We start from the raw sequence: 24,320 nt of genomic DNA, 5'->3' as shown, positions 1-24,320 counted from the left end.
ATTTCTTCGCCCACGACGTCCGCCGAGACATCGTAATTTTTTTAATCACATTTAGCGTAATATATATAAAACATGATTTATTATTCAAAAAAATAACTCAAAGGCCGTGAAATCGTATTCGGGAGATCGGTCAACGCGATCGCGACCCGGAGAAAACAAACGCGTAAAAAGAGAGCACACCGAAGACGCGAAAAACACGTCGAGACCGCACGAACGGCTACTCAAAAGTCGAAATTTTCGGAAAAAAAAAAATGATAGGTATTAAAATATCGCGGGAGCACGATACCGGACGGCGGTGATAAGAGCGGGCTTCGGGAGTCGCGCGGCCGTCGGCACGGACGACGGCGGCGACGGGTGAAGCCGTCGGCGATAACAGCGAAAAGGCGATAAGGTCGGAATTTTGTGATTGGCTCTCCGCTAAAGTACCGGCAGCGCTCCGGAGGACAACGAACGAACTCCTTCACGTTTTATTATATTAGATGATTTTTACAAGTTTTTTTGAATGTATAAAGGTTTAACATTTTTTTTTATAATTATTATGTTTTATAAATTAAAAGTCGATTTATAATAATAAAAGTGAGTAATACTAGTTCAATATAATATTGGTTTTTATCTTTATTATACTCTATAGCCCAGTTACATAAAAATATAAAGTATATATTATATAACAAATAAAGTAAATAGGTACACATAATAATATTTTTTGAAAATGACATGTTTTATACATATTTAACACATTTTTTTATATATATTATGTGTGTGATATATGTAAATATTGAAAATATTTTGTAAACGTTTTTTCTTAAATATATACATAATTTTTAAAACCAATAATATGTAAATATTTTGATAAAATATTTAACATATATTGTGAAACAATTTATTTATAATATTTTATCTAGTACAGAAATATGATGTGAAAATATTTTGACAACATTTTAAAATCATTTACAAACGATGATACAATTTTCTGATAATATTTAGATTATAAGTAAAATACTTGTGAAATATTTTAGCAATATATTTTTGCCATGTGGGAAAGCATCTCTAGGATTAAGAGGGTCATCTATATCAGCTTTTTTCATTTTTTTGTATGTAGTACTATTTATCCAATCACATTCCCATTGTTCAACAAGCTTATAACCTCTTCTGTTTATTGCTCTACTTCTTTCGATTGTTTTTTGATACAAATCATCCATTGTTTCATGATTTATATTATTTATTTATTTATAGTTTCTCGATCTTTATAACATTTAGTACAGCCATGCCAAAAACAACCATGATATTGATAAACCGTTTGTGATTTATGATCAAATCCATCTACTTTAGCTCCTGCTATTATTATTTCGGAAGCATTTAATGCGTGTGAGATATTTTTATTATTAAAATGTTGTAACCACGTTATCGATTGTTTTGAATAGTTTTCTTTTTTTTCTTTATCTAAAACAGCTATACTATTTGGACACAAATAATTTGATCTGTAAATACTCATACAATCCCCAGCTATAGTTTATAGCAAAAAGGATCAATATTAGTTATATCCAAAAATTGTTTTCTTAATTCTAAACCCCCTCTTCGTAAAATATCTACATCTGAATTACAGTAAGCCTCTATTTCTTCTTTAAAATTAAATATATAATTTTCATTAATTTTTTCATTATGCTTTTTTTCAAATTTTAGTTTATTCTCTGTTTTCATTGTTTCGAAACCATAATAATTTTTATCGGGTAATATACCTATATAATTTTGATTTTCGTGTTATCGTGTTATTACACTACGTCTGGGAAATATTTTTGTTGCAGGTCGATGTAGCTCATTAGCTATAAACTCTAATGTAGACATTATACTATTATATTCCTTTCACGTAATTATTCTAAAATAGATATGTTTTCATTATTTACACCAGTATTACCAGCAATTTGAGATGATGTTATAAGATTTAATCTAGTAACTAATTCATTCGGATCATCATAGTACACTTATTGTGTTTGAGGTATTACATCTTTATATAAACCAGAACCTTTCTTAGTCGTTGGCGATAAACTAAATTTAAATAGCTGACCTGTTGGAGGTTCTGTAATTTTAGAACTATTCGTAGGAGAAGAAAAATCAAATGAAGCATTTCTTATGTTCGAATCATCAATAATCAAAAAAATTTCCTCGTTTAATTGTTTTTCTTCAATTTTCATTCGTTCATAAAGAGGTTTTACAACGTTCATCCATTTGAAATATCCTGAGGTTTTAGGTTTCCCGTCTGCTTTTAAAAAGACTTTAGTTATTTTGTAAATATTATAATATGATTCCATGTCTTCCATAGTCATATTTTTTGGTACTTTTTCACATAATAAAGACCAAAGTCCTTTAGTTCAAAGATAGTAATTATCAAGCAAGTGTAATTTACCGTGTTCGAAAGTAACAAGTATATTTGATATAAGTAGATTATTAACCGCATCGTAATGTATACCATAAGATTTATCATAACGTTGTATTAAGGATTTGAAATTAAAAAATTTTCAAACGATGAATTTAGTACACTATCGCTATCTTCATCACTAGCGAACACGGTTTCTCCTTTTTTGATAGTGTCAGAAATATGTGAAGTGTTTTTTTCTGACAGTGTACTCAATGGTACTAATAAAGGTTTAAATGTATCACGAAAATAGTTATCAAAATCTATAATACCACGCTTCATATCCATTATATTACGTTTGATATTTTTTTTATGTTACCAAATTTTCTAACAAAACTTTGTCTTTATTCATTGGAAATAATAAACTTGATATAACTGTTTCGTCCGACTTTAGATAATACTATGCAGATGTTAATACTATTACAACTGTATTTATTAAACAATTTGAATTTAATTAAAAGTATACTTCTATCCAATCAGCAATAGTATTATGTATATGGCAATTAGTTTTTATACTTTTCCGACAACTTTTTTTGTATAATTTATTGGTAAGTTCAATCTAAAATTAATAAATTAGAATTTATTTTTTTATTAAATCATTTATGCATAATATTATTGGCAAATAATAACCATGGTTCAAATATTTTAATTTTATTTCAGTGGCAATTCGTAGAATTGGTGTAATTAATCAAAAATAACAGTGAAATATATGACTAGCTCAATTTGACCAGCAATTAATGCAAATTCAAATTGGTTTCTACTGGTACCTATCTGATGACTATAAATTAATAAATATTATATTTTAATCTTTTAACAAACTAAACAATCTATTATGTAAGTATGAATTTTTTTATAAAATAAATAATTTGATGTTTATTATCATTTTTGTTCATTTTTTAGGAAATTTATTTTATTTTATTTCAAATTCCATTTGCATTTAATAGTACTAACTTTTAATTCAAATATCTATAACAATATTGGATGAACAAATACAAATTGCTGTTTTGGTTAGTCACAGCATAATACAGTGAAACTTCTAATTAACGGTCACCAAAGGGACCATAAATAATGACCGCTATTTAGAGGTAGCCGTCCTATAGAGGTGACAATACATGACATAACACTTGATGGGACCAAAGAACCTAACCATTACATAGAGGTGACCGTTAACGGAAGTTTAACTGTACACCTCACCTGATAACTTAATAAGTATGTATACAATTTTTTTTGTATAGAATCAATTCTATAAATAATTTAATGTTTTTTTTTTTTTTTTATAGTTGCATTCTTATAAAAAAAAAACAGTGCAGCATCAAGACCAACTACTTCTAAATTTGTAAAAATTGTCGATGATCACATTAATTGTTAATTGTATGTTTAAATAATTAGGTTAAATTATTGGTACATAACATAAGTAGGGCTATGGAGTTTTTATTAACCTAAATTGGCAAATTAAAATTTTTTTTTACATCTGAGTGTCATTTTCATGCATTATATTAAAAGATTTTTATATCATAAAATATTAAATAAAAATTAACATAATTTCAAAAATAAGTGTAAAAATGAATAATTTTTTAAAACATCCATAGCCCTAAAAATATGTTGTACTCTATGTATAGAGTAGATAATGTAAAGTATGTTCAATGTTCATTTAATTTGTATTAATTTATCTAGGGTAGTGGACATATTAAGTGTTAATATTTTTTATTAGGTATGACCTTACCCAAATCCTGCAAAAATTTGCACTACGGAAATTTGTTCATGTTCTAGTAAAATTATTAATAACTAATGTATTTATTGCCTTTGGTAATTTAGTATTGAATTAATGTCCATTATTTGGTCTATTCACATACAAGATAGTTTTAATATAAAATGCAAATCATACATTATATGAAAAATATATGTATACCAGAATACCTTATAATTATAAATGGAAAATCGGGTAGGCACGATGTACAACGGGCTCTAGGCCTATAACCTTGCATCAGATTAACAACACAGGACTCATTTTCTCGATGCACAAACCATTGTAATATCAGTCTGATGTAGGTTATTTGTCATGTCACTTAATTTGTGTAATCAAAATAATTTACCTATTCTATTATTATTTTTACTATACATAGATTGATTTGTAATTATTTTTATTTTTAATGAAAAGAAAACCTTTAATGGAAGGGGCATTGTAAAAATGTATAATTAAAAAAAAAGAAGAAATGTGTAAATAGACCTTTAATTATTTTAGTCTTAGCTCTATACCCTGAATCCAAGTACATATGGCAGCTATATACTTTTATATCTGCATATTTATGAATTATTTTTCTAAATACATAGAAACTGTTGATTTACTTTGTTTTAAAATGAAAAAATGTTATCTGTTTAATATAATCATTTACTATAGTAATTAAGATACACCATATTATTGTTTTTTAAAAAATATTTATTTTGTAATTTACTAGTTATAACTCATCAATCTAATATAGAAATATAAATTATATTAAATAAATACATATGTATTTGTATGATTAACAACTAATAAATGATTAAATAAATTAACAAATTACACAACATATCTTCTTAAATATAAAACAAAAGCATAATATGTATAAACTATAAAGCATTGGATTTTCCAAATTGACTATTTTTGTTATCTTTATTACATACCTATTGTATCTTCCCACAACATAATTGATTGAAAGATGAACACGACATGTTTCACATAGGTAAAAAAGATAAAGCTATCTATTTCTTACATTTATAGCTATATTTATAGTATTTTTGGTTTTTCATATTTGATGTGTTCTTCGCCGAGTTAGCATCTCTAGATACAGTAGAACCTCATTAATCCGGACTATATGGGGCTCTAGGTTGTCCGAATTATTGAAAGTCCGGATTAAACAAAATAACCAAAAATCGTAAATTATAAATTTAAAAAAAAATATATTGGATATTAATTTATTATTCAAACTAAATATAAATACATATGTATGTCTTACAATATTTAACCTAAAAATACATGATACATAATACATATAGGATATTTTTAGAATTCGTTTTCTCGTTTATTTTAATCTATGACATAAACTAGCGTAATTTACGTATTATAAATGGCTGTCCGGATTAAGCGAAGTCCGGACTAATGAGGTCCGAATTAATGAGGTTCTACTGTATTCTATTATTTCATTAATTTTTGAAAATGATTAAGTTGGATGAATTTCCAAGTTCGTATGAACAATTTTTAAAATTTCATAAAAATAGTTTTGCGGATGTGTCAGAATCACAATTTTATAAAAAGGGCTATTTATCCATTGTCGTACTGTTGGAGTCATCGATGCAAGTAAGTTTTATCATTTAAATTGAAACACAAATTTAATTAGTAGTTCTTATACTAAGAACATTTTAGAAAATTTAATATACTTAAAAATAATTGTGAAAATATTTTATCAGGAGCTACATACATTGGAGTCCAAAAACCAATGTTTGATGGACGAAAATAAAAAGCTGGAGCAAGAAATGGAAATATACATAGAGGATGCAAGAAATGCAGAAATAAAATTAGTAATTTATTTTTAAGTTAATTAATATACATGTATTATACACATATATTTTGTAAGAGCAATTTTTATGTAGTTCAATTAGGATCTTGTACCGATTTTAACACGTTAACCACCAAAAAACTGCTGTCATCTGTGATTCTCAAATTTTCTATGTTTTTGACCGCTGGTGTCCATTGTTAAATAACATGGGAAAATATATTGCATAGGCGGTCATATGGCGGTTAACATATTAAATATTTAATATTTACTATAAATATGCGTTAAAATCCACTTAAAATATTATAGAATTTATTAGGGCAGTGTTTTTGAAATTGGAGAGGCTATACTATAATAATTTGTAAATAATTTTATTTACTTTAGAAAGAAATGAAAAAGAAAAATGAGACACTAAGATCTAAATTAGAAAATACAGTGTCAGAAAATGAAAGTTTAATGCGCAAAATTACTACATTGGTAAAACAAATTTAATTTGAGACTATAGGTACTTAGTGTAATAATAAATAATATTACCTACCTACAGGAAGAGGAAAATGAAAAAATGATTACCATACAACAAATTGACCAGTTATTAGAAACCAAATTTGCTAAGTTTGAAAATAGAATTGTTAAAAGCTTAACAAATTCTATTGATACCTCGGGCGTAATCAAGCAAGTTCTTCCTTCTTCTCCAGTAGTTCATTTATCGCCAATAGTTCCTTCCTCTTCACCAGTATCATCTTTACCGGCTAAATCAATTTATGATGAATTCGCAGACCTGCAGATTAAACAAGTACATAATTTACATTACTATAATACATCTAATATATTAATCACACATTTTCTGTTTAACCCTTAACTTGGCAAGCATAAAAATATTTGAATGAAAATTTTAAAGTAGATATTTTTAAACTAATTTAAGGTCGCTGAATTCAAAAATGTTATCAAAAAAAATATTGGACTTGAAAGTTCAAAGTTATGAATTGTATCTTAAAAGATACATTGCCATAACCCAATACTAATATTCATGTAGCTAAAAAGATACATTGCCAGAAATCACGTAAAAAAAAACAAGTATAAAATTATGTAATTTTAACATAAAAGTAACTTTTATTATTTAACATTTCAGGAACTTAAAACTTAAACTTTTAACATAACAATACAGACTTATGTTGTCACAGAACAGTATCACATTTATTTAATTATCACATTAGTTTTTTATTAATACTAACATAGAAATATTTAAAAAATCAAAACTAATATTATCAATATGAAGATAAAATATTACAAATATAAAATATAACACATTTTTACAGCAATTTCTTTTTGCTAAATTTAAAATAAAAATCTTATAAAATGTAAAAATAACAGCTGATATTATTCAGTTATAAATAATCAACAAAATTAAGTCTCAATCTTTAAATAATAAAAAAATAATAATCAACAAATTAAAAACAAAGTTATACATGTATATTGTATAGATAAAATAACATATTTTTATAGCAATTTCTTTTTGCCTAATTAACAATAAAAATAAAATAAATAATAAAAAGTAATGATAACTCAGTCTTATATATAATATAAAATTTATTTTTTGGTATGGAAATCATTGAAACAGTCTCTATTTTTCAGTGTGCATAAACGTGTATCACATTTTGTACAGATGTAGACTGTCTGACCTTTTTTACAGTGGCGGCATCGACCTTTTGATACACGAGTTGGAAAATGATCAAATCTATCAAATTTTATGTCACTAATAGGTCTAGGAATCACAGTTCGCCTGATCTTTTGTACATGTTCCATTTGATTATTTTTGTTAGGTTTTCTACCCACTTTAGGTTTTTCTTTTCCAGATAGTGCTATGGCTACATGTATACGAAATTCTTTTAAACGCATAATCTTTTTTTCTTTTAATTGGTTACAATCCCTTCGATATGTCAACCAAGCATTATTGATACATATGTCAAGTAATTGGGAAAATACAGCCATATACCACTTATGTGTTTTCAGCCCGGTTCTATACAACGCCACCAACATGTCTGATAAGTCAACACCACCCATGTGGGTGTTATATTCCTCAACAATTTTTGGCATTGGTACATCAACTCGACTTTTCTTTTCTTTAGAATATCTTTTTATGCTCTTAATAGGGTCAGCGGATACATAAGAACTTATTAAACATACTGGTTTGTTATCTAACCATTTTAAAGTTAGAACTTTTTTTTTTCTGTCACACATGTAGCTAAAACTACCTCTTCCTTTTTTTTTTAGTTGTTTTTCCTCTAATAATGGACAATGTCGAAGTCGATTTTGTTGAACAGTTCCTAGACTCAATGTTCCATATTTTTCCCTCAAATAATAAACCAATTCAGGAGAACTGAAAAAATTGTCAAAATAAACGATACTTAAGATTTTGTCTGGAATTGTTGACACTAATGCAAGGATAACTTTTGGTCCAAGTCCAAAAAACTTCTCTTCATAATCACTAAAATTGTAATTATTGAATGTATTTTCTCCACAGTAAGGAAAAAAATCATAAACCAGACCGTTGATACCTGAGCGAACAAAAAATTTAAATCCCCATTTTTTTGGTTTCGATTTTATATATTGCCGTCGAGAGCCAGCTTTTTTCCCTTTATAAGGTACCATCATTTCATCAATTGAGAAACGTTTGCCTTGTTCTTGATTCAAGCAATTTCGACGAATAATGTCGATAAGAGGTCTTACCTTATAAAATTTATCATTTTCATTATACTCGGCGTTATTATTAAAATGTATATTTTTTAGAATTTTTTGATATTTTTTAAGTGGCATTATGTTTGAAACTTTTTCATAACTCATTAGATGAGACCAGTAGTCAGTATAGGCTGGTAACTTAGCCACTCCCATCCATAATTCTATACTTAAAAAATCCTGAAGTTCATTTACAGTTAAATTAATTGACTTACCACTTTTTGCTACTGAATAGAGATTTGTTTGTTCTACAATCAGTTCAAATAAATCATCAGAAAAAAAACTTTTAAAATACTCAACAGGAGTCAGTACATGATCATGTTGTGTATGAAATTCATATTCAGGAACATTAACTTCAAAATTCATTTTTTTCCCGGCTACCCAATTAAATTGCATGTGGTCAATTTTTCTAATTTTTTTCCTTTGGTTAGGTAGTATATTAATATTCTCAATGTCAGGTGACATACATGGTAATGGAATTGGAGGCGTTTCTGCATTTCTCAACAAACGTTTAGACCTTCTTGCAGATTCGGATGATAAAACTGTTTTTTTTTTACTAACTGATGAAGATATATTATTCATAAGAGTAGGAGTATGTGGCTCTATATTTTGTGGTATTTCTATTTCTATTATATCAGCAACAGCATTATCACTTGTAATAGATTGTAAATCTTCAAAATCTTCTAAAAACTAAATATAAAACATAAATTTAGATATTGTAAGTATTTGGTATTATATTACAGTGTAAATAAAATAACCTCATCAATTGGATTTAACTCAATATCTCTGAGAAGTTCATCTACATCATTCTCTATTGCCTCAATAGGTAATGGTGATTCACATAATATTTCTCCAATTGAATGATATGATTCAACTGAATCATCATCAGAACTTTCACTACTATCCTTACCAGGGGGAAGCATAGTTAAAATTTTTTCTGCTCTACGGCGTTGCATTTCTATAAAGATTTCTAAAAAAAATATTTCTTTTTGTAGCAATAATTGATATAAATAATAAATAATATAATACTTATTGTATAAATTTAGTGACATTTTCTAAATTACATTATAAAGAAATCAAGCAATGTCACTTTTAAGATACAACAGAGTAAAATAGTCATTCACAGCAATGTATCTTTTTAGGTACATATAAAATAATTATATTAAACAATGATTCTAGCAATGTATCTTTTTGGATACATACTTTTAGGATTGATATAAAATCAACATTAAGGCATATATTATTAAATATTTTGCATAAAAATGAATGTTATACTCACCTGAACTAAGTTAATGCAAATTTGACACTTGTAACACATTTAAATGTGATGAACTCGGCAGTTGAAGTCAACGAGTTTGATTAAAATTTATTTTCTTAAAATGATAACAGAAAACAGCGATTATCACTCCTAATCGTCGTAGAAACGTTATCATACTGTACTCACGTGAAACATATGACATTTATCAGTGTGTACAAATAATACAAATAAAAATATGTTAAATCAAATTCCGTATAAAAATTGACAAACTTTGTGTATCCAAAAAGATACAACACCAAGTTAAGGGTTAAAAACCAGAAATTTAGAATTCAGAAATTATTATTTAACCCTTTCAGACCGGTGGTTCACTATAATGACCCACTAGTTTGATTGCGTATAACTAATTGAATAATGATGGCAATTCAATTCTGTCTAAATACAAATATAGAGAATGTTGTCTAGAACATAATTAAAAAAAAAAAAATTAATTTTTAGTCATTTGAACACAAGAATTATTAGTTTTTGTTCATCATAATTAATGAAAAAAAAAAATTAGTTTGCTTGTTATGATTGTTATAATTTTTCCGCTAGATCGTGCCCTATGAATCATTTTTATTTTATTGTATAATATTGTATGAATAATATCTTGTTATCGTCATGCACGTGACTCAATTTCTACTCCACATATACGCGATTGAACTTGTGTCACCTGTTCCAATCGTAAGAATATGACGTCCATCCTCGGGTTCTTCATCCAATAATTCGTCAGTTAAATGTTCAAGGTTCCAAAACTTGTCTTCTTCTTTTACGACATGTTCAACAAAATTAGTCCACATTTCTGGTGTTATATGGTCCACCCCTTTTTTCAATAAATCAAGTACGTCCTTTAATTTGAAAGTATTGTTGTGCGTCCGGACGTAATTTTTTACGGAGGACCACGCGAGCTCAATTGGATTGAAAAAAAGGAATAATATGCCGATATTTATTTATAAAAATAAAGAATTAAGATACACTCATAACGATAAACAAATATTTAAATAATTTTAAATAAATGGTTATAGTTTAAGAAACACACCTATAATAGTATAGTATACGTATTACGTATACACAATTGTTACGGCCAGTGGATACTATTATATGGCGTCTAATAATATTTTATTACTATAATAACCGATAATAACTGATAAAGTGATAATTAACACTTGGGAAAAATATAAAAATAATGAAATATCTTTAAATGATTATTTGCTGATATTAGGACCACGTTTTTGTGCTAAAAAGTTATAAGAACTTGATTTTTATTATATATATATATGTATATTTTTATTTTGACGCGTAATAATAAGTTACTGTAATGTATATACATATACTTTTTTTTTTACTATACGAATTATGTAATTAATTATTATTATTGTCATCGTTATGAGTGTATCTTAATTCTTTATTTTTATAAATAAATATCGGCATATTATTCCTTTTTTTGACGCGTAATTACTGTGATATATTATAAGATTTTTTTACTATACGTATTAAGTTATTATTAATGTTGGTAAATTTATTTAAATATTTGTGTTTGCTCAAAGAAAAAATATTTAAGGTGCGCAATCGTGTTGTTTTTTCTCAAATATTAAAAGGTAAAAAGTCCGCAATCGTGTTATGTTTTTTTCAGGTAAAAAGGTAATAAGTCCGCAATCGTGTTACGGCCCTTTGAAAGATAGCAGCCCCGGAAACAGGCCGATAAGCAAAAAAAAAAAAAAGGTCATCAGCCAGTATACACCAGTATGTAGTATAATCTATAATCTATAGCTTAGTTTATGAAGTGAAAAGAAGATAAGTAATGAAATGCAAAAAAATATTAATATAAACATATATTTTATTATTCAAAATTACAATAATATATTTTTATTTAAATTTATAATCATACTTAACATTATTTGTTGCACATTTCAATAATTTTTCTTGTTCAGGATTTTTTAAAAAGTACAAAAATTCTTGACAGTTCATATTGTAATTTAATTTGACGCAGAGTTCTGATTTAACCATTTCCACTGACAGACGATTTCTTTGGTCGGACCATAAATTTCCCATCAATGAAAATACTCGTTCAACAAAAGCATTACTTATGGGAATTGAAAATATTTTTCCAATAATTTTTGGAAGTTCAGTGAAATTGTTTTTTTTGAACAACTCTACCCACATTAAGTCTGAAGATAAGTTCATTTTTGAAAGCTCTGCCCAAACTCCTTGCACATTTGTTACTTCGTCGTAAAGTCGGTCTTCTTCAATATTGTTTAATCCTAACAGATTCACAGATTTTATTGCATCATCATACTCAATTGTTTTGTTTTTTAAATTAAAGTTTGAAAACATCTTAAAAATAGAATCGTTGAAGTCGTAATTATTTTTTAAATAATCAATAGTTTTTTTATACACTTCATTAGCTTCTTTTTTAAACATTACTCGCTCATTTTCTTGAAGCAATGAAATACTTCTCGTAACTTTTGCACCATAAAATGAATCATTCAATCGATTTTCAATTTTATCTTTTAGACCTTGCATTACATTGTGTAAGTCAACAGATGTTACAGAATTTGTTTCGAGTATTAATATTGCCTCACTTAGTATATTCATGTAGTGGTGAATAAAGTACAAAAAGCATTCTGGTAATGTTAATTTGCGTGACAAATCAGTCATTTCTGTCGTGTCAATATTTTTGACAAACATCCATATGACTTGATGACATTTTTCTTCTCCTCGGTATTTAAAATAAGATGAAACAGCAGGCCAAGACATTATCAGTCTATCGACAGCTTTAAACAAACTTAGCCATCTTGTTGGTCCATGTCGAAGAACTTTTCTGTATTCAATTTCGAATTCTTCAAAAAAAATTTGAAGTTCTTTTACGCGCTTAGTACTATTTGAAAATTCGGCATACACTTTTAACACTAAGTTTTCTACATCATATGTTAATTGTTTCATAGAGTTTCTAGCAGCATTGTGAATAACGTGGCAATTACAATTTGCTTTTATTATTTTAGTTTCTGGATGTTTTTCGAGAAGTTTTTGATAGACCGAATTACGAATGCCGTAATTTACTGATGCATTGTCGGCAGAGAATCCAGATAATAATTCAACATCTAAATTTGATTTCTGTATAAAATTTTCAATATTTTCGAAAATTTTTAATGATGTCTCATCTGGATCTTCATAAAAATCCATTAGTTTATTTTGGATATCTTTTTGAATGTGAAAATACTGAACAACAATAGGGTACATTTTTTGGGAACCGCATCAATAGACGCATCAATAGCAATAGAAAAATAACTACCATTTTGAAAAGCCGTAACCATTTTCAAGTCTTGAATTGCTAGTTCTATTGAATTAGGACTGAGAATGTTTTTGACTATTGCTTCTGCTTTAGTACGTCCACAGTGAACTTTTTTTGCCATAACAAAATCTCCGTATAGAGAAGTATTCAATTTTATTCCACAGTCCATACTTAAATAGCTATGATGATGATTGATTGCGTGGTAAATTGATGCTATTTCAATGATTGCTACCTTAAGTTCATCCGAGCTATTTCGTTTAGTCATAAATGTGGTCATTAATGAATTACGTTGCAAATTCTGTGTAGTTTTTTTATGGTTTTCACTGTTTAAATGAGTAGTTAGAGCCTTTTCACCGTCCCATTTTACAGTAAAATTAACGTTACAAAATGAACATTTAGCTTTTTTCTCATCTATTTTAACTAATCATTTCTTATACTTTTCGTTAATTAACCATGACTCTTTAAACTTAGTTTCATACTTTTTTACTTTTCTTGGATTATCTTCAAATTCTTCCATGATAATAATAATTAATAAATCTAAAATAATTATCGATGCACGATTACACTGACACAAAAACTAAACGAAGATATTCGGATTCGATCAAACACACACGACTGTGAGGTTGAAACTGATTCGTAAAATCGTAACCGTAGATTTATAAACCGTAGTTCATAATCTTATTACACTTATTATCGTGTTATTATTTTATTAGTATTTATTAGTAGTATAAATTGAATGTATAAGGCATAATAATAGAAACAAGTCTATATAGTATAAGACTATAAATCGTATCTTATCTTATCTTTTGGCGTAAGAAAATCAATGTAGGTACTTGTTACTAATTGGCAAACTATAATTATAAAAAAATACGTCGTAATGTTATGACGACCCGGAGAATAATTCACTGAACCCGTAGCCCGTAGATTTATATGTAAACCCGGATTATCCGGGTGAAACCCGGAGAGGTGGCAACCCTAATTACAGGTGAGATTAAGCCTAGTATGAAAAATGGTTCATATAAAGTCCAACTTAATCTTAAAGATGGATGTCTATCAGATGCACAGTGTTCTTGCCCCCGTGGAATTGTCTGTCATCATATTGCCACATTAGCTTTACATACTCATTAATATATAAGTTCCACAGACACTGCTTGTTCATGGAGTTTTAGGAAAAGTAGTTCAACAGATGATAATATTAAAACCATAAGTGATTTTTACGGTAGTTTTGAGTGTCCTAATGTATCTGAAATAGATTTTAGTTGCTTCCAACAAACATTAGCAAATTTATCATTTCCAACTGGGTTTTCATGGTTATTTAAAACAGAACCTGATCCAGTGCAATTTCCAACTGTATTAATTGAACTTATTTGTAATATTCTATTAGATAAGCAGTGTACAGATTTAGTTAAAAGTAAAGATTTTACTAAATTGAAAACATATTTCCTTAAAAAATCTGCTGTACCTGATGTTTTAGTTCTACAAATTGCAAATAATACTGTCGGCCAACATAAAAATAATTTATGGTTCATATACAGAAAAAGTAGACTTACTGCTAGCCATTTTGGAAAAGTACTGGTATGCTGTAAAATAAATAAATTTCCTCACTCTTTGTATAAGTCTTTGAACAATGATACAAATCTAAATGGTGTGCATGCAATACAATGGGGCATTACAAATGAAAGTTGTGGTATTAACATTCATAAGCAAGAAGAAACCGTTGAAGTTTTCACTACTGGGTTATGGTTGTCCAATAATGGTTTCCTTGGAGCTTCACCTGATGGTTTAGTTGGTACAAATCATATTGTTGAAGTTAAATGTCCATGGAAATTTAGAAACAGTGTGTTGTCAACTGAAATTGAAAACGACCACAGTTATATTGTGTACAAAGAAAATGATCACATATTAGTAAACAAACAACATCCTTATTGGTATCAAATACAGGGCCAACTTTATTTGACGAACCGCAAGTTCTGTTACATAGTTATATATATTACTAACTATAATGGGAAGTCCACTAATTACAAAATATCAATGTCTAATGGACATCCATAAAAATCCACTGTGGCTTATCTACCAGTTACTTTCTATGAATATCTAATAGATATCTACATAATGTCCTAAATGTACTGGACATAAAATGGATATTTGGGATGTCTAATATATATCCAGTGGATGAGTTGTGTTATGTGGGTAACCATAGTCCATAGACCTAGTTTCGAGGTCTATACCCTATGATATTAACCAATTGCCATGTATTAAGATTTTGAAATTGCATAATACACTATTGTCTATTATTTTATAATTGTATTGGTTTTATATACTAAAAATATGGGGAATAATTGTATTGATAGATAAAAAATACAAATTCGTATACCTTCATGTAATATTGTATCATAACAGAACTTCGAACGTTGTCCACCCAGAGCGCTAGTAGTACAACTGAGCAGTCTCTATAATATTATATTATAATGTAATACGTCATCTGCGTCTATTTATTTCTTATAATATATTGTTCGAAAATATAGTGGGGTCTCGTTTATCCGAACGAAATTGGGGAAAGAGGTCATTCGGATTACCTAATAGATAATACCTATATGACATAAAAAAAATCATTTTTCTTGCATTTTAAATTTTTATCTTGTATGTTATATTAATTTGTATCAAAATTATAATTATGCACCTATATTTATATACAGCCAGCTAATATATGTATATATTATATTGTTACATATTATGCAATATGCTGATTAAATACCTTAATCCGCAAACGTTTAAGCAACATTAGTTCTGTGGAGTTTTCAACCCATTAGATGACCGTAATGTATATAGGTCCGTAGGTATTCAGCGCTATTGTAGTTTTTGAAGTACACTCTATCCCAAAAGAGAATAATCACTTTTCGCGCATGTAGACTGAGCGCTATGGCAGCGCCGAGGCCAACTTTCTCCCACCTAAAGCAGCCGACGGATTCCGAAGACAATTGACGACCGTTTACGATTAATATTTACAATTATTATTACGCGCGAGTGTGCGACCGCAGTAATGCATTAACAATGGAGAGGGGTACACGTTCTTTTTTTTCGTAAAATGTGACTATTTTTTAACCTTTCAGCAGGCGCGTATGCGCATTTTGTACGACAATTATAGATTTATTGACATAACTTTTATCTACGTATCCCGATTAATACTGGGGTTTTTCCTATTCCACAATGACGTATATGTTATAAACACTTAAAAATTGTTATCTAATCTTACGTATTTTTCAAATTATTATTGATGTGTATTTCAGTCAACTCCGTTCGATCGCACGAAATACGTCTCGCGCCTGTTCGTAATAATATTATTTTTTTTTCATACAAATATTTTTCTTTTTATTTATTTTCGTGTATTGCTTTTTCACCTCATTATGGATGATATTGCGCGTATGTTACAAGAATTATCAGACGAAGAAAAAGGAGATAATTTTGAAGATTTTGATAGTGACAGTGATCTAAGTGACGAAAATATTGTTTACGATAATTTTGACAGTGATTCGGAACAGAATATTTCGGATGAAGAAGTAGAAGCAATGTACACAGATGAACTGTACTTTACCGGAAAAGATAAGATTAGTAAATGGCGTAAAACTGAGTTCACCAAGCACTCAAAAACAAAAAAAAATAATATAATAAAAACTTCCTCCGGTCTCACCTCTCATTCTAAAAATATTGAAAGTGAAATTGATTCATTCATGAAAATAATCGATTTGGATATGGTAGACGAAATCGTAAAATATACCAATATGTATATAAATGATAAAAAAACAACGTATAATTATTCAAGGGACAGGGACTGCAAGGTGACTGCTAGAAGTGAACTATTAGCATATTTTGGATTGTTATACCTAATAGGAATCAAAAAAGGACACCATACGAATGTTTTGGAACTATGGGCCAACGATGGGACAGGAATCGAAATTACTAGAGCGGTTATGAGCTACAAACGGTTTTTATTTATAACACGTTGTTTACGATTTGATGACCGATCAACTAGAGCTGATAGGCGTAAATTTGATAAATTGTCAGCTATTCGTTCATTTTTGGATTCTTTTGTAAATAATTCTAGGGCTTCTTATAATATGAGTGAATTTACTACAATAGACGAAATGCTTCATCCATTCCGTGGTCGTTGTCAGTGGATCCAATATATACCCAGCAAACCAGCAAAATATGGTATCAAAATGTATGCTTTATGTGACGCAAAATATTTTTACACATCAAATTTGGAAGTTTATTGTGGCAAACAGCCAGAAGGGCCGTATGATAATTCAAACGCACCAATGGAAATTGTAAAAAGGTTGATAACGGATATCGAAAAGTCCAATAGGAATCTTACCACTGATAATTACTATACAAGCATTCCTTTAGCCGAGTATTTGATGCAAAAACAAATAACTCTTGTTGGTACACTGAAAAAAAACAAGAGAGAGATTCCTCCTGAGTTTCTTCCCCATAAGAACAAAGCTGTTTCCTCCAGTATATTTGGTTTTCAAAAAGATAAAATGCTCACTTCTTACGTTCCCCGTAAAAATAAAACTGTTATATTACTTTCTACGATGCATGATAAGGGAAGCCTTGATAATTTTACTAAAAAGCCAGAAATAATCATGGATTATAATAGTACAAAAGGTGGTGTAGATACTGTCGATAAAATGTGTGCTACTTATACTGTGTCTAGAATTACGAAACGTTGGCCTTGTGTGATTTTTTATAGTCTAATGAACATTGCCGGAATAAACGCACAAGTTTTATATGCATTTTCAAAGCCGAATGATGCACCGAATCGGCGTAGAATTTTTCTAAAAAATTTGTCTATGAGTCTAATGAAAGAACACCTTATTTCAAGATCGAAAATTAAAACATTACCAATGGATGTATCAGTTTTTTTAAAAAAATACAAAATGGAAAACGTTGTCGAAGATGTACAGGAGCCTCCTAAGAAGCGCGGAGTTTGTCGTTTATGTACGATCGAAAAAAGAGATCATCTGCTACAATGATATGCTATAAATGCAAGTTGTACACATGTAAGAAGCATTCTAGCAAACATGAAATAATTTGTCAGACATGTAATGACGAAAGTTTATCTGACTAGAATTAGTTTATTTATTTATTTTATAATGTATTATGTTATACTGTGTTACTTTTATTTAGTAAGAAATAGAAAAAAATCGTGTTTTATTAACAATTATATTGAAATTATCATAAAAAATTATAAAAAAAATATGTATAAATTCATAAAGTATTATATAAATAAGAATAAAATGTTACAAAAAAATATTTCTATTAAAAATTATTTATTTATCCTTCATTTTAATTAAATATATATGAAAAGCATTCTGTCGTATAAAGTACGACACGCGCCTGCTCATGTAATACACAGTAGCGCGCCTGCCAAAAGGTTAAATAAAATTAATTATTATTCAAATACAACGAACAATTATTATTTACGAAAAAATCTATAATATTATATGCAAAATAAAAGTATGATATTGTACAGGAAATAAAAATATAAACATAATATTACATACAAAATACAAATATAACATAATAATGAACAAAATTATAATATTATATACAAAAAAATTAATATATACAAATACAAAATACGAATATAACACTCGTAATAATGAACAAAATTATAATTTTATATACAAAAAAATTATAATATACAAATACAAAATACAAATATAACATTATTTACAAATGTAATATTATACATTTATTCATCAGTTTCTGATAAAGGTCTAACGTCGTCAAAATCGTCCGAGTCATCAGTTTCAACATTTAAAACACATGGTTCTTTTTCAGCCATCAATTCATCCACCACAAAGTCCATTTTCAAAAACTTTTCCTACTCTTCTATAGTATGCTTAATGAAGTTTTTCCACATGTCGGCATTAACTCTTTCTACGCCTTCTATTAGTAATTGTTTTACGTCGTTTAGCTTAAAGGTTTTGTTGTTCATCCTCACATGGTTTTTTACACTTGACCATGCGAGCTCAATAGGATTGAACTCGCAGTGGTAAGGTGGCAGTCGAAGAATCGTTTTGTTTTGTTTTTTGACTAGTTCATCAATTACATATTTATTATACAAAGGTCTCAGCCTGTCCACAATCAAAAGAAGCTCTGGAATAACCATTGGTCTACTAATAACCTCTCCTTTGCTCTCGAGCCATTCAATAATTTTAGGTTTACTGGTGTTTCTCGTTGGGCATTTGTCCTGTTTCACCGAATGGTACGGAGCGTTGTCCATGACAATTACTGCGTTATCTTTGAGTCTAGCTAAAACACTTTCCAACCAATCACGGAAACAATCACCGTTCATTTCATCGTGATAGTCTTGGGTGTTTTTCTTAGACTCAAAGCACAGAAGACTGTCAGAAACAAATCCATCTTCCGACCCGATATGGCAAACTATCAGGCGTTTCCCCTTTCCACTAGGATTTACTGCTCCCGTTGAAAGACCTTTATTTGTTGCATCTCTCGCAGATTTGATCGATTTATCGCACCAAACTTTACTCGGTACGTCACCAGCATTTACCCAAGTTTCATCTAAATAGTATATTGGCCGACCCTCCTCACGATATCTCCGAATATCCAATAAATATTTTCTCCGCCAAACAACAATATCATTACGTTCAATCATTGCGCAATTCGACCACGTTTAACAAATTCGAAATCCATAAATCCTAATAATCTATGGAGCGAGGAGCGTGAAAAATTAGGCAAATCGACATCTTCATTTATGACACACAAAATTTTATCTAGAGTCGGTAACTCACGTCTAAACCAAAATTGATGTATTTTTCGCCTGATAGCATATTTATCGAATTCGTCAACTTTATCTTTTATGCTTTTAAATATTTTTGTTTTATTTAGTGATGAGATGGTTTTCGTCCGTTTGTACTCTAAAATTGTTTGGTATATTGTAGACATTCCAATACCGAGTTCAGTTGATATAATTTTTTTAAGATGAAGCATTTTAATTTCTGGATTTTGAGCAATTTTGGTTTTGTAAGTGTTTATAATCATTTTCCTTTGGGAAGATGACACAAACTAAAATAATAAAAAACATTGTAAAATCAATTTTATAACTAAACGATCAGATTTTTTTATGATATTGTTGAAAATGTATTAAAAAGTTTAATTTTTACAGAATTCTAGAAAGTATAATTTAACATTTTTTTTTCAGAGACATTATGTTATCGATTACTATTGTTATTAATTAATATTAATGTACGTTAGCTGATAAGTTGAATTAATATTATAAAATAACAACAAAATAACTTAAATCGTATTTCTTGGTAAATATGTAATTTCGTCCGAATTTGATAAAAAAAATCGAACTTAAAATTCTTATAAAAAAATTGTGCATATATATTTTCAAGATTTTTGTCCAACCAAATAAAATTTTAAAAATTGAAATTTTGAATTTTCCGCAAACAGCTCAAAAAAAGTCATAATATTTAGAAAATTACGACACGGAAAAAAACGACAAAACGTTAATTTTGGTTAAAAGTTATTAAAATAATTGTCATGAATAAAATTATTTTTAAATTTAATTAATTAATTACTTATTAAATATAATAAAAGTTTAAATTATAACTTTGAATGTTATGATAAGATTGTGGATATAAACTATAGGCTCTACTATATTTTGTAAAACATTAGGCGTCAGTTACGTCTTGATCGTTCGACGTGAAATTTTAAAGTTAACTGCATTAAACGTTTTTTGTCGTGTAATATTTATTATAAAGCATTTATTTAAATGTATATTTATTTATAATGTCGTTTTTTACCCTTGTCGTTTTTTTTCCTAGATTCGAAAATTTTAACATTAACCGCTCACAACAATACGAATGCATATACAGAAAATAATTTGCTAACGATAATAATTCAAAAAATAAATAAATTAAAATTGAAGGAGTAGAAGCCTTTAAGGAGTACAAAAATGATCAAAATATTTTTATAACATAAAGTAATTGCTAAAATATGTACGCGTTAAAATTTGCAAGTATTTACGGTTTTCTATTTTTGAGATTTGCCAAATTAAAACAATATCGTTGGTATCAGTGTATTGCATAAAAAATTCACGTTTTTTCTTTATTTTTTTTTTCTTACTGTCCTTATTTCTTAATAATATAATATAATAATAAAATGAAGTATATTTACCTTTCCTTTAGGATTCCGTAGCACTCGAGGAGATGTAACGTTATCCATGTTCAAAAAATTTAAAAAAAAATTGTAATCACAAAAAAATAATAAGCGCGATGAAAATAACAAACACGGGGATAGTGCTTCTAGGTTACACAGAGCAAAAGTGAGCAATTGCCATGTGCTCTGTACGTATCACGCCAAAAAAACAAACAAAAAATCATGGCGTAAAAAATGAGTGAGGGGGGGATAGGGATTTTTTTTCCTTTGATTTTTAACGTTTTTTTAAAATTACGCGCGGTGCCTGACGCACGACGCACGCACGCGCGTGAGAGCGCCGCGAACCGTGGCCCACGACGCAAGCGCACAGTTACAGTACAAAACGACCAATATTACGGGTAGCTGGTGGGAGATGCGCGGAAATGGACGAAAACCGGTCGGCCGACTGATTATTCTCTTTTGGGATAGAGTTTAGATATTTTTGTAGTGGGCAAGAATTCGTTAATCGACGTTCATATCTAAAATCTAAACGACATTACGACAGTACACAGTTCACGTGCGATGTACGAACGTAATCGACAAATATTATTACATTATCATATACGTACATGGTACATATTATAATATGTGTGTATTAATATAGCGATACGACAATATTATAATGGTCAAGTTTGTTTGGATTAATGAGACAGTTACTGTAATATAAAAATAAACGCAGATATTATAAATTAATTGCAATGGTCAGACTAGGGATGGGAAGTTTCGTTCAGTTGGGTGACCTAGTTCGTTCGTTCATCGTTCACTAAACTGAACTAGTTCATTGAACTAGGTCAAATGAACGATACATGGTAAGATTAATGTATAGTTCTAAAACGTTCACTGAACGTTTACATACTTACATGATACGTCTCAATAGTTGCGATAATTGATAAGAAGAGTTACTTGAATAAGTTGAAGAGAATTCATATTATTGTTCATTTATCGTTCATTCTCGTAACAGTGGTGGGAGCGATATGGATTCCTACCCATATCGCTCCCAATTAATATAATAATTATAATATAATATATTATTAATTATAATATAATAATTCCTATTCCTACATAGGAATTAAATATGTATGTATTAAATAAATAATGTTTGTGTGTTCGTGTTGTGTAGTCAATTGTGGTTCTAATGTGAATTGTACCTAAAAGACAAAAACAAAATATATTACATTTTTTAAGTTTTAACTATTCAAATACTTGTAGGTACGAAAAAAATACAAAATAATATATATATATACATTTTTTTTAAATATTAAATATCAATGATTTTGATTTAAAAAGAGTACTTTAGATGCTTTACTAGGTTTAATCCGGTTTCTTTGTTCTGTTAAAGTCATTCCAGCTTTACTAAACAGGCGCTCACACGGTACTGATATAGCTATAATACACAATCTTTTTAACACCAAGTTATATAAACGGGGATCTTGCAATTTTCTATTATTCCACCAGATAAGAGGATTCTCATGTCTATTTAAAATCGGCTCATTCATATACTTATCCAATTCTACTATTCCAGCTGCTTGAGGATTATATGAAGCTCTGCTCCTGTTGTACTGTTCATCAAACGATTTCCACAACAGTGAACTACTAGTACTAGACTCATCACTTTGTTGAGTATGAGTATTATTATGTTGTGTATGTGTGTCTTCAATTTCAACAGAACACACTTTTTGCCTTAATTTTTTAAGAGAATTTGTATATTTTTGTTCACTTATATTTGTAAATGCCAACTTCTTATACCGCGGATCTAATAATGCAGCTTGTGTAACTAGATCATTATCCTCTAATGGTTTCAGACGAGAAGTTATCTGTTGCTTTAAGGTTAATACCACAGTGTGTACATTAATCGGTAAGGTTATATCTTGTTCATACTTGTTCATAGATTCAAAAATGACACCAGTAAATATCAAGATCACTGAAAGTGTGACATATCGATCACCACTGATTTCTTTTGTCACCTCATAAAAAATTTCAAGTACTTCTGCAGCCTTCTCAACAATAATCCATTCTTCTGGAGTCAACATCTCAACGTTTGATTGAAGTACAGCCAATGTTGAGTTTATTGCATCTTTTACTTTGACAAAACGTTGCAACATGTCATAATTGGAGTTCCATCTTGTTGCAACATCTTGTATGAGTTTTAGCTTTGGCATATTCATCTGTTCTTGAGTGGCTTGTAATTTTGCTAATGCATGATGACTGCGCTTAAAGTATTCGACTATGCTCTTAACTTTCTGAATGTCCGATGAAATATCCTTAAAATCATTTTGGACCGCCAGATTCAATGTGTGAGCAAAACATGAAACCTGGCGATACCTTGTCTTTTGTATGGCATTAGTGACAATACTGCATTATCACTGACGATCGCTGTCACTTTATGAGTTATATTCCAATTTCTCACAATTTTCATAAGTTTTTCGCTGAAATTGTCTCCTGTATGTCGTTCACTAAATTCTGTACAGTCAAGACAGAAGGATTTCAACTCAGTATTACCATAAAAAAATGAGCAGTTGTGGCCATAAAACTTATGTTCTCATTTGAAGTCCAACAATCTGTTGTAAGACACACTGCTACAGTTGAGTCTATTAAACATTGTACATTGATTTTGCAATTTTCATAAAGTCTCGGTATTATGTTGTTAGAGACAGTCTTCTTGCTTGGCAATACATAAGAAGGATTCAGCATACTCAAAAATGTCTTGAACTCTGGGTCATCAACAACCCAGATAGCATTTAGAACATATTAACATTGTGAAAATATCGTTTTCATATGTTTCTAGCAATATTTTCTAAAAACATATTGTGTCAATGTTTTAATTTTATTTTC

The 24,320-nt window shown here is 28.9% G+C and overlaps 3 protein-coding genes across 3 annotated transcripts; 1 reads left to right on the top strand and 2 right to left on the bottom strand.

Annotated features, from left to right (window-relative positions):
• Positions 1-7,527: 7,527 nt before the first annotated feature.
• Positions 7,528-10,075, bottom strand: LOC132925835 (piggyBac transposable element-derived protein 3-like). Its single transcript, XM_060990196.1, has 4 exons — positions 9,953-10,075; positions 9,432-9,643; positions 8,701-9,363; positions 7,528-8,667 (listed from the first exon to the last, which is right to left on the bottom strand). The coding sequence occupies exons 2-4, from the start codon at positions 9,627-9,629 to the stop codon at positions 7,528-7,530; spliced, it is 2,001 nt and encodes a 666-aa protein (XP_060846179.1). The 5' UTR covers positions 9,630-9,643; positions 9,953-10,075.
• Positions 10,076-16,663: 6,588 nt separating this feature from the next.
• LOC132925834 (piggyBac transposable element-derived protein 4-like) lies at positions 16,664-18,292 on the top strand. Its single transcript, XM_060990195.1, has one exon. It carries the CDS (start codon positions 16,664-16,666, stop codon positions 18,290-18,292), a length of 1,629 nt encoding a protein of 542 aa, XP_060846178.1.
• An 854-nt stretch (positions 18,293-19,146) lies between these two features.
• LOC132925833 (uncharacterized) lies at positions 19,147-19,941 on the bottom strand. Its single transcript, XM_060990194.1, has one exon. It carries the CDS (start codon positions 19,939-19,941, stop codon positions 19,147-19,149), a length of 795 nt encoding a protein of 264 aa, XP_060846177.1.
• Positions 19,942-24,320: the final 4,379 nt, after the last annotated feature.

This window comes from Rhopalosiphum padi, chromosome 3, assembly GCF_020882245.1.
Source record: "Rhopalosiphum padi isolate XX-2018 chromosome 3, ASM2088224v1, whole genome shotgun sequence".
Classification (NCBI taxonomy): Eukaryota; Metazoa; Arthropoda; class Insecta; order Hemiptera; family Aphididae; genus Rhopalosiphum; species Rhopalosiphum padi.
Note: the sequence above shows the minus strand (reverse complement) of the source record. Positions and strands in the feature narration are given on the sequence as shown.